This window comes from Prunus dulcis, chromosome 5 (genome assembly GCF_902201215.1).
Source record: "Prunus dulcis chromosome 5, ALMONDv2, whole genome shotgun sequence".
Taxonomy (NCBI): Eukaryota; Viridiplantae; Streptophyta; class Magnoliopsida; order Rosales; family Rosaceae; genus Prunus; species Prunus dulcis.
Genome location: NC_047654.1, coordinates 357927 through 370831, shown reverse-complemented (window position 1 = coordinate 370831; position 12905 = coordinate 357927). Strand labels below are relative to the sequence as shown.

At 37.4% G+C, this 12905-nt stretch overlaps 1 protein-coding gene across 1 annotated transcript; it reads left to right on the top strand.

The window, feature by feature from the left end:
* The first annotated feature begins 8487 nt into the window (after positions 1-8487).
* LOC117629207 (AT-hook motif nuclear-localized protein 27-like) lies at positions 8488-10789 on the top strand. The gene is made up of 2 exons (XM_034361719.1): positions 8488-8840; positions 8965-10789. Exon 2 carries the CDS (start codon positions 9224-9226, stop codon positions 10178-10180), a length of 957 nt encoding a protein of 318 aa, XP_034217610.1. The 5' UTR covers positions 8488-8840; positions 8965-9223; the 3' UTR covers positions 10181-10789.
* The last annotated feature ends 2116 nt before the right edge of the window (positions 10790-12905 follow it).

The window sequence follows — 12905 nt, the reverse complement described above, 5'->3', positions numbered from 1 at the left end:
CTATAATAAGAACCATATAATTGAGTGGTCAAATGGTTTCAGATTCAAATTTTTTTTTGCAGAGATGATATTTGAGTTAATATCTAAAAACTACCCAATTTAGAATATTGAAATACAATGCATGATGGACTCCCTCAAATAAGCTTATTTTAGGGATCCCTCAACTGAAGTTCTCTCTATATATATAATATATATTTTTAGTTTTTCATGCCAATGGATTAATAATTTTTATTTATTTTTATATATTAGTTGCGAGAGCAAATAATCTGGCTTTCAATCACAAAGGTGCCACGTGGACAAGAAAAATATCTCATAGATCAATAATTGAGTCCATTTATTTGGCGAATTAATTGATACCAAAAATAGGGATTTTATCTTAAATATGGGATATAATCACCAATTAAAAGATAATATCATCAATTAGTGATTTGATCGCAATCAAATCCCTAATTGACTCAATCTCTACATTTTGGAGAACGAATATATTCCTTCCAGGGTTTGATCGGAGAGTTTTTGGCTAACACCTCCAAGTGTGGTCTTTTACTCCTGTTTGTTTTACATGAATAGGAAACTCAAAAAGTGAAATATCTACACACAAATATTATCGTGTGAGAAATTTGTACTAACATTAATAATAAAAAAGAGAAAATTCCAACTTAGAACATCTCCCCGACAATGAACTAAACATACACCGAGCTGGATGTTGAGTGAATTATGATTTATTCATGAATGTGATTTATTCATGAATGCAGTAGGTGCGTAACTGTGAGAATGAATTAAGCATGGAGGAGAAATGTGAAAAATTGATGATGGGGAGGACAAGTTCACGTGTGATTGTGGGCCTTGACTTGACAAGATAGGATCCAAATTATTGGTTGGACTATCCAAGCCACTAACTTATCCACGTGGATTTGGGCCATGTGAAAAGATCCATGTCAGCCTCCCTCACCTGTTCTGTTTGTTGAATTCTATTCTAGGCGACCAGGCCATTTCAGTTTTTTTTTTTTTTTTTTTTTTTTTTTTTCAAACTCATACTCCAGTGAGCATCTGCTGCATAATTTTGCCTTCTTTCTTACCATTTTAAAATGCTACCTTGTCCCAAAAAAAAAACAAACACTTCACATACAACAGCGTCATCAGACTTCTGTAAGACAGTCTTGTGTGGGCACACTCTTGTTTCTATGATTGATCTCTTGATATGAAAGTGTTAGCTGTATGCCATATTTGATGATTGAGATTGAATTGGATCACGAGGTAGAATTAAATTGCATGGATTGAAAACGAAAATACTACTCCAATGATGTGTTTGGCACTACGCAAATTAAGAGTTTGGATTAATAGAAATGTACTATTACATGACTTAGGATTAGACATAATCTAATCCAATCCCAACTTTTTGATAGGATTCATAATTCTACCACATTTGACCCTAGTATGATTAAACATAATCTAATCTATGTTGTCATTAGGCCACCGAACATTTGACTAAAATTATGAATTCTATTCAACTACGTAATCCAACTCGCCCGGGTCTATAGGCTTTACCTCGATGCGGCACCAATATTGTCCCAACGAGAAACTTAAACGGGTATTACAATAATAAAATAAAATTTAGAGTAAAGTAATGAAGTGATTATTAGGTTAAGGGATGTTGTCGAGAGAGAGCCGATTTAGATCGGAAGAAAACGACAAATGGGGAGCTGGTGTTTGGGACTATGGACTATGGACTATTTCCATAATTTCCATTCCCATTTGCGCTGCTGCCCGCTGATAAAGTGATGAGGACAAGCAAAGCATAGGAGGCAGTGCGCCTTCACAGAGTCTGCTCTGCATTATTTTATCGTGATTAATAATTAAATGAAGTTGCTTGCTTATGCTTTTTAATTGATAATTAGGTCATGTGATGCGCCTTGTTCTTGTCCCGAGGGGCCTTTTCTTAACCTTAATTATTATTTTACTTACTTCTGCTCCCCTTCCCTATTAAAAGGCTTTTTAGTGCCTCGTCTTCCTTATTTAATTTATTAATTAACCTTTCATTTGAACTTTCACAAGGAATTATAGTGGCATGCATATGCCCATTTCTTTTGATTATATCTACAAAAATTCTCTTATATGAGATAATAACTATATATATAAATACACAACTAATTAAATAAGCATTGAATGGATGATATGGAGAATGATAAAGTAATCCTAAGCTTGAGTGTGATACTCCAGCTACCACAAACAAAGGGGAAATTGATCACCCCTAGTTGCTGCTGGTGAACTAGGTTTTTGATGATGAATCATGAATGCATAAAATAATTATAACCTTAGCTAGCTATAGTGTTGGCTGGAATGATGTTTGCCTTTTCTTCATCAGTGGCCTGTGTGGCTCGAGAAGAAAAAGCAAGGGAAAAATAATAATAATATATTACGTACTCAGAATGAGATTCCAATGTTGATTAATTATCAAGTGATTCTCCTCTTCATGTTAATGCTTTTATATTATTGTAGTTAACTTTTCATTATACAAGTAGGTTAACTAGTTCTATTTAAAATTAGAGTGACATTCAAGCAATTGAAATTGGAATCTTGTTCCAGATGGGTGAACATGATTGGCTACAAAGTTTATAAGAACACCAGTTCTCCAACGACCATATTGAATGATATAAAATAAATAAACAAACAAATAAATAAAATTTGATGGATGGATAAATTATATATGTTTGTCAACTCCAACTGCGCTAATCATTGAAAAGGAATTTAATAAATATTTATTTGTGTATATATATAGTCATTTTAATTGCATAAAAATAGATTTGAAATTCGTTCTTGAGGTTAATAATATTGTATCCAAAACCTGTCCGACTATATATTTGTATTTTGTGGAACACTATTTCGTCAACTCTTTGTTTTTCTTTATTTTTTATTTTCATTTCTTCTGCGATGCAAGAGCAAACCACCCCTTAATTTATTTATCCCTATTAGCTTTTTAGGTAGGTTGTAATTATCCTAGCCACGCTTATTCGTGTTCATTGTGTTATTAGATAATAGTAGTTACTTCATCTCGTGTCACAGATGTTTGTGACTATAATGTTGTTTTCTGTAGTGAAGCAAGAAACAAGCTCAATTATATATGTGCACTAAAGAGCAAAGATACATCTCATCATGTAGTCTTGTAGGCCGGCCAACTTATTTATTATGAAGTGCGCATCTGAGTCGGGTATATGCGAAGTGTCATTGGATAAGCAAAGAACAAATGAGCGCCCAAGTGGGATGACTAGAAATAATAAAGGCAAGGCAACGGAATCCTGGTGCCCTCCAAGAAGTTGCGCCTCTACACACATTCATTCAGGCATGTCACCTCACTCATCTCCAACTCCCTCCCACTTGCTTAATTCAGTGGGCCCCGACTCATTACATACATAATTAATTGAATTGAATTTCGATATGCTGACTTGGTATCTATCTATCTCTATGGGCCATCAATCCATATCTCTTCACGTACGTACGGCTCCACCAGGAATCGATGATATGCTTACCAAGTTAAAAGGACAAGCAAATTTGAAAACCGATTCGAAGAATCATTTGCATGTCATCACGATTGAGTTAATTAACTCAAGCTTAACTCAGCTTATGTATGTTCTTAGTTTTTTCACTCCTCATCATGATGTCCGAATGAAAAATAAAAACAAAAAACTGTTTAATAACTTCACAATTAATTCTTGTTTAAGTGATATTTCTCTTATCAATGTTTGAAGAAATTTCAAGTACGAATTCACCCGTCTCGGATTGATAACACTAAATCTCAACACTTAAATCCTAAAATTTCCTAATAAATAGTATTGTCTAGAAAGTCAAGCATCTCATGGTCCATGGAATGTTTTGTTTTTCCTTCATGAGTAATAAGTGTTGCTGATGTGTCTGATACGTACAACAAGAAAGTTATGGCCCCAAGTGTGAGCCACGTAGTCAAAATTGATATTGACATGTTATGACTTGTGTTATGTATATGAGCGAGGAAGAGACAAGGTTGGGGCCCATGCACGGACATTGGACAAGTATGATTTGGTTTTTTGGAGAAGAAAGAATGTGTCAAAATTGTTGAGGGAATTTGTCCTTGTGTAAATCCTGTTAGTAGCGTGTGTGGCTGGGGACTCTCATTGTCGCATTGGGAGGAGGGCGACCAACAAACAAGATGCTACTGCTCAGAACAAAATTGCCGCCAAAGTTACGGCCCAATTTAGAGCCATCTCCGCCAAATTTATTTATTTTTGTATATGCATGCAGATTTATTATTATTATTATTATTAATACATCACTCATCGCATCCGATAAGGTTGACCAAGTTCCGATGTCCCGACAGCTTTCACGTGGTCTGGTGCTGACCTCTTGACCGCACGTGACCTTGGTTCGCTGAGTGCCACATGCGCACGTGGTTTCTGGTCTCCTCTCTCCTAGCTAATAGGCTGCCTGATCCTTTCTTCACTCCTCTAGCTACTCTGCACTGTACAAAGCTTGAACCCTTTACCCCACGGATGACGAGGGACCCACTGCACCCCCTGCCTCCCTTCCCAAGCAAGCAAGCATATAAGGGCAACCCCCTCTCTTCACCTCAAAGGATCAACTCTTCTGTTTCTCCAAAGGGTCCGTGCAGTGGGTCCTAACAATCAGCGACACTTCTAGTGAGCTATATACACTATACCATATGTGCTAGCTCCTCGTTGGTGTTTGTGTTGAGTACTATGTCATCCTATTTCAATTTATTTCATTAGTCGGACAGTGGTCTAGTACTATTTGTATTAATTTTATTGGTGGAAGTCTCATCTTTGATTCACGTGGATGATAAAAACGATATCCATTTATGATGATTTGATATTTAATTGTGGCTAATCTCATTGTGACGATGTAACTTCGTTTGTGGGGTATATGGTCCGTTTTTAGAAAATTCTTGTAAATATCCTATTGTTTGTAATTAAAAAAAAAAATTAGTCCGGTGGCTAGTGTTTAGTATGATGCAATCAAATTTTATAATTAAGTTCTATATTCTTCTAATTTTAAATTGAACATTTATAGCACCTATAAGTTGGGCGGACATAATTCGGATTGGATCGATTTGACTTCAAAAATCAATTATAATATAACGATTTCATTTGGCTCAATTCATTTTGATAAACGATAATATTTGTGAAAACTTATAACACATTTTATAGGGATTGCTGAAAGCTTAGGGGCTACGGTAACTTCAACTTCTTATCCTCTTAACTCCTTTTTCAATTACACGCCCTCTTTGCCCCGCACCCTCTCTCATTCTTCTTCTTTCTCACACTCACTCGTTCTAATGACATGGAAGGAAAGGGTAGAGAAAAAGGGTTAGGGCCGGCCATGGGCAAGCCTCATAAGAGCATTTCCACCCTATTTGCCATGGCAAAAGAAAAGGTGAGTCAAGGGCTGTTACTATTCACATAAATAGTGCCTGCCCTAGTAATTTTATTGTTGCATTTCCACCTCATGCCATGGCAAAAAGTGAAATTACTATTCGCAATAAAATAATTTTAATTTTTAAACTTATAAGATTTTCGGTTGCCATGTGTCCATATTTATTATAAATTCACTTCTCAGATTTCAGATAAGATATTCGAATAAGATTTCCAGTTTCCACGTGTCTATATTTATTATAAAATTCACATCTCAGATTTCGGATAAGATTTTCGGTTGTTACTATTATGCCACGTGTCATTTCTATATTCTAAATTCTATTATAAAACCACACCCTCAACTCATACCAATCATCCATATCCAGTATGTCCTTTCATTTCTCAGATTTTACAATACACATTCTACTTTCAATGTCTTACATGAGGAGGTTGTTGGAAAGGGCCAAGCGAGAAAATGAAGAAAGAATGTGCAAACATGCTAAAAAAGAAAGGGAATGGGAGCAGAAGATGATCAAGTTATTTTAGCGGCGGGTATGCTCGATCAATCAAGCCAACACCACCGTTGTTGGAGAAGGAAAAATATTTTACTGCCTATCAAGAAGGTTATAGGAAAGATGTGGAAATGTGTTTTAGTATCCTCCAAGCTCGGTGGGCAATCATTAGGGGAGCTACTCGTATGTTTGATGAAGACGTGCTTTAGAGCATTATGATGACGTGCATCATCCTCCATAACATGATTGTGGAGGATGAGTATGATTATGATGAACCAGAGATATTCGAACTCGATCCTATGAACACAACATTGACAATAATTTATGAACAACATGTAGGAGCAAATGGACAACCCTCGGAGCACGAACCGTTGATTAAGGGCCATTGTTACAACAATCGTATGATTGATCGTTATACGGAAATGTAATCTTCTTATGTTCACGAAAGACATCAAATTGACTTGATCGAGCACTTATGAGCGCTGAGAGACAATCACGGTCAATGAAGGCAAGTTTAATGCTTTGATTTGAATTATGCTTTGTTTTGTTTGTGGTTTGTTTTCAATTATGCTTTGTTTTGATGTATGTAATGTTTTAAATAAATGGCTACATTATTGAATGCTTTCTATATTCAATAAAAGACAATTAATACAACTAATTAAGAAACGGCACCCCTATCAATACAACCTAATGGTTTTTGTCATTTAATTAATCTGTATTGCTAGGTCCATCGTCACGGAAAAGTCTTCTTCTCATAACATCCCTTTGTTCTTGCTTCCAAAATGCCTTTGTTTAAGGGGACATATGGCTCATATCCATGGTCATGGTTTCCCGATCTTTCTTGTTCATGTCTTTTTGTGTGCATACTCCCTTTTTTTTTTTTTTTTTTGCAAATACATCATCTTTTGCCTTGTCAACCTCATCTCTTTTTATGTCTCTCTCAATTCTCAATGCGCCATTGATAATAATTTGCTTCAAAATTTTTGCACATTCATTGTTCAAAGTGCTCATCTCTTTACCTTTGTCGCCTTTCTCCGAATAGGCCTTGGCTCCCTTTGCATTAGTGAGTCTTGATCAATCGGGGAGTCCAACGGTGAATTCGATGCCAGTGAATTGTGGAGTGGCATCTCATTCAACACAACGCTCGGGCTCATAGAAATAATTTTGAATCTCGGACAATTCTTCATAGCCTCCCAACATTGGTGATTGTTGAAAGATTTGTTGCCTTTGCCAATGACACCGAACCGCATTTGTGCTTGAATAGTCTATAATATAAAAAAATGGAAATACAAGTAAATATCAAAAAATATGACATTAAATTTAATAAAATGGCAATTACAAAAATTTTACCGTTGGAGGAAAGAAGGCATTGAGGCTAGCCTCACGTCAACTAAAGGCGCGGTATCTGCATATACGTCACGCACCAACGGTAAAAAAAATTTAAAGCTGTGCATTGACATCACAGCCTACAGGCAAGAGCTCGTGCTCATCTTGCCTTGGGTATTGCCCGGGTTGGTGGAGCCCATCTCTTGCCCCGACAAGTTTTGTGTGCTAGAAGCTGCTTTTGAGGCCTAGATGGCCTTTTGCCTAAGCTAGGCTGTTGGGGTGAAAATGCTCTAAGGCTGATCTAAGGCCCCCAATTCATCGGGCCCCTATATTATCTGTATATTAATTTTGGTTTAAAAATTATTAAATTATCAAACTCACAATCCATATATTAATTTTGGTTTTATCTATATATTAATTTTGGTCTAAAGGTCAAATAACAAATTCAAAAAAAACACTCAACAATTTTCAAACTCACAAACCAAGCCTATTACTCTATCAATTAATTAGAAATAAAAGAAAAATTACATCCACAAAGCCTAGCACATTTCATAGTTTATGTCACCCACCCACAGAAGCTCACACCACCTCAGCGCTATACCCCAAAGGACTAGTCACTAATAGGGCTCCCTGCAATTGCTTATGAAGTCATAAACCCAATAGTTTACCGATATAGGACTCAACATGCCAACTTGGGTGTTACATTCTCCCCCATTTAAATGGCTCACATCCTCATCATGGCTCACAGTTAACTTGACAATCTATTTATATAATATGATTATATTATATCATAATCATACATGGCTATATTATATTGTATATTAACTAAAAATAAATATATTACTTATCAGGTCGAATGTGGGATCGTGGATAATAATACCATTCCTGACTCATTTCCAACCGAAGATTTTAAAATTCAGGAATCTTCGACCAGCCCCCGAATTTTTCCTGAAATCTCCCCCATTAAAATTGGAGACTCGATGGAAAACTTGGCCCGACATAAATTTATGCCTATCCCTAAATGTGATATTAAGGTGTGGTATTGAAGTGCTTGCCTTAGCTTATCCAATATGCAAATATGACATAACCATAAGTTGTGCTACATTTTTGACCAAAAAGAAAATAAGTTGTGCCAGATGAATGCATTTGAAAATGTAGACGCGCCAAGGGGCGCGTATAGCAATTTGAGGTCCTTTGTTTTTGTCTTGGTAATTGCTTGAATTGTGCTTTTACCTCACGCTTTTCCACCAATTCCTCCTCAAAACTTTCCTGTCTCTCTCTCTTCTCCAACTCATTCATTCATAGGCCTCCAAATTTAGAAATTGAAGAATTTCATATACAGATACAGTGGTGTTTTCGCTTCACAGTCCCCTCCACAGCTCAACTCCGGCAACTTATTTGAGAAATTTCATAAACATAAAATCGCCGATAAGTGACTATATCTTGTTTCTAGCTCCTTAATTATTATTAATTTCTAAGTAGTGAGTATATATCTGTTGAATATCACTCCGATCCCTTTTTTTGTTTGAAGATTGACCAGATCATTCCCATTGATCTTTGGATTTTTGAGGGCTTGACTTGCAATTTTGAAGTTGCTATGGAAGTAAGAGCTGTAGTTGAATCTTGTATATATGCATACATAGAGCTAGTAGGTTAAGCTAGCTAGCTTTATTTGGGAATTGGGTGTTTCTTCTGTGTGTATGTAACTGCTGATTATGGTTGAATAGATAGAAGATTCTGCTGTGCAGTGTGCACCACTCAAGTCTCAATCTACCCATTTCATTTTGTAACCGATGAATCTCAGACTCTCATCAGATATTGACCGCTGCTGCATCTCAGTTTGTTGAATCAAAATTTTTGACCCTATCAAAGCAAAGAAAAGACCGCCCAAGTTCACACACAAATACACTTTATATAAAGTGGTGAACGAAAGAAGAGAAAGGAATTAGGCTGGCAAATAAGTGGTGGGAGAAAATAGATGTGGCGATGGCGGGCTACAATGAGTCATTGTCTACAACCTCAGCCCCAACTGCTTCTCGCTACGTCCACCAGCTCTTCCACCCTGACCTCCACCTCCAAGTCCATCAACAACAACAACTACACCACCATCATCAACAACAACAGTCCGATGATTCCCACCACCAAGACGACCAAGATCACAACAATAACAAGATAATCGAATCCTCCGACACCGCCGCCACCAGTTCCGGCGGCGGAGGCGACGGAGGTGGTGGAAGTGGAAGTGGGGGTCCCACACGCCGCCCCAGAGGCCGCCCTGCAGGCTCCAAGAACAAACCCAAGCCCCCAATCATCGTCACGCGCGACACCCCCAACGCCCTCCGCTCGCACGTGCTGGAAATCTCCGCTGGCGCAGACATCATGGAAAGCGTCTCCATCTACGCCAGGCGGAGGGGGAGAGGCGTGTGCGTGCTGAACGGCAGCGGCACCGTCGCCAATGTCACGCTTCGTCAGCCTGCGGGGAGCGTGGTCACTCTTCACGGACGCTTCGAGATACTTTCGCTGTCCGGGACGGTGCTTCCTCCTCCGGCTCCTCCAGGTGCGGGGGGACTGTCCATATTCTTGGCGGGCGTGCAGGGACAAGTCGTTGGGGGTTGCGTGGTGGGCCCGCTGTTGGCTTCCGGTCCAGTGGTTTTGATGGCTGCTTCGTTTGGAAATGCTGTGTTTGAGAGATTGCCATTGGATGATCCGGAAGATGGTACTCCTACTGGTGGTAATGGTGGCGGTGGAGGCTTGCAAGTGCAACAACCTACGGCTTCGCAATCTTCGGGGGTGACTGGCGGCCTTGGTGAAGGTACTGGGGGAAATAGCGGCGGCGGTGCTGGCCTTTTCAATCTGGGAGGGAATATGGCTGCTAACTATCCGTTTTCGGGTCCTGATTTGTTCGGGTGGGGTGCGGGAAGTACTCCGCGGCCTCCGTTTTAGTAGTTACTTGTGATTCTGATTTTGAGTATGGTTTCCATGACATGGGGGTGTTGATGCTACTGCTAGCTAGCTCGTGTGAATCAAGCAACTACTTTTCTCAGATTTCTGAAGAGTTGATGAAATTAAGGAAGGTCGCTTGCTAATTTGGTTGTCTGAATGTGATAAAATTAAGGATTAGCAGTCATCACATGAACATTAATTGAAGAGATTTCTTCAGTCAGTGGCTTCAATGGGAACAAAGTATATATATTTACAACGGAAGAAGAATGATGAAGGCTTGGTGTGTTGGGTAGGAAAAAAATAAGCAACAATTAAGGATATAGTAGAGACTTTGCAAGGTCAGTAAGTTATAATATTTATAAATGGATGGTGTTCTTTCCCATCTTCTTTCTTCAATATCCTTTGAATATGTCTCTCTCTTATAATTATAGCAGCTATGCTAGTTGTAGTGTGATGATGCACATTTCTAGGGTTTTATATATTAATGTCTCTCATGTTTCTCTAGATCTGTCCATCTTCTCCGGCAACAGTAATACTTCATATCCAACATTATGTTATGTGTTTTTGTTCATTTCTAGGATTGAATTAATAAACTATGCGTTTCAGTTAGTGGATTTCAAACTTATACACACACACATGCTCACATGCATTCATATACTAAAAATGATTATATTCCATTGATCGCTTCTGTCTTACAAGATGGCCTGAAATGCTAGTTGAGAGTGTGGAATTGTTTGTGGTGCATGTGACGCTATGAGTTCTTCCTCTTTTTTTGATTCCTTGATTTCATTTTCTGTTACCCAACATAGAAAAAGCACTTGAGCACCTTGGAAAGCCTGCTTCACTCTTTTTACAGAGAAGAAAAAGAAAACCCTAGAAACTGAGTTCGAGAAACGATGACGATGCCAAAACCATCCTCTCTTATTGGTCACCCACAACTTACAGTCGGCTGACCAAACGTTACAGCAGTAGAAAACTAGAAATTTAACGTTCGTGTCAGTTACAAAACGTAAATACAGTGTTGGAAAGGAGAGTTAAGAAAAATATATTTTGCACGTTTAAACATGCCTGCACTGCACTGCACATATGAACATCTGTCTCTCTGTGTCAATTTGGGATTTTATGTGAAACTTGTGCTCCTAGGGAATTAGTAATGTTTTCCTATAGCTATATATAGAACAAAAGGAAACCCAATTCCCCAAAAAACTTGTAAATTCTTTATAATATGTTGAAAGTTGGAAAGAGGTTAATAAAAAATACCAAGAAATATATGGAACTTCTGTCATTAGTGTATGTGAGAAAACTATAGATGAAAGGGTGGTTTGACCTCCTTCTATAAATGATGAGGATCGCAATCTGCCCAACTGTAACGTTTTCTACTTGTCTATGCTATAATATGAAAAAGGAAAAGAATTTCCAGATCTTTGGTTTTACACATTTGTTCTGCATAGCTTCTTTTCATTTGTTTCTTTTTTGACCGCTTTAATTAGTTTCAAGGTCTGACTCCCTTCAACATTTCAAGAAAATATGCAAACAAATCAGAGAAAATTATTCTCTCATTTTCTTCTTCTAACATCATTAGGTTAGTTTGCTTCTGGCTTTAAAATTCTATCTGAGCTACCTTACATGTCAGATTCTTCTCCTAGCTTCAAGCCAAACAAAAGAGAAGAACATTATGAAAAAGCTGCATATATATGCATTGTGGGGTTTCTTTTTAATAAGCAATATATTAGACACGCAAAGACTGCATTCTTACTCTGAGTGGAACCAGAATATAGTTGATGGATAGCCAAAGGAGTGTTTTGGTTTTTTATTTTTATTTTAAAAAAAGAACTAATAAATACATTTTATTTTCCAAAAAGTATAAACAAATTTATATATTTTAATTCTCAATCCTAAATAACATGATGATGTGTTTATTCATGTAAATATATCCTCGCATGCATTGGAAAAATCACATCAAAGTCATCGTTTTTTTAAAAAAAATTATTAAAAATCCAATAATAGTTTTGGTAATATATAAGTGATAAACTCATAACTTTGATAGTGCCCCCTCAGAGGAATTTTGTGTTCTATTTCTCTCATCAGTTTTAATCAAATTCTAAATGTTCATTCATTTGTGCAACCGGGACATTTACCTGCCCGACTCATATGCAGAGATATCAAGATCATTTTGCATCCATTTTACTACTCACAAATGGTCTTGTGATTTCCCCATATGTAAAAAGTAAAGTGTGCGATTTTAATTGTGTTAATTGTTTCCCTTGTAGTTTATGCATGTTACCAGTTTTAGTCAAATATTAAATCTACAAAATGACGAAATTTGAAATTTGACTAAAATTGGTAGCGCATCTAAACCAGACATATAATATATAAACAATCACAATGGTAGTCAACGGGGTCTAACTTAATGAAAAATGGTCTTAATTTGTAGTCTAATGGTCTCAAATTGGAACTCTCATGACACCTCGACAGTGTATGCGAGAAAACCCCTCTCCTTCCTAATTTTGGCAACAACAAAATAACCACAAGCAAATGATGAAACTAGCATGAGGGCTGCCATGGGCTCTAGTCCAGGTAGCATTTTTTGAAAATTAAAATATACTACATGTTCAAGAGGATTGTATCCCAAATGGTTAAGAGCATTTACATTAGCACCCAAGGTCCTAGGTTTGATTCTCCCTCCTAATATCGCTTGTATTAAAAACAAACATATACTATGTAT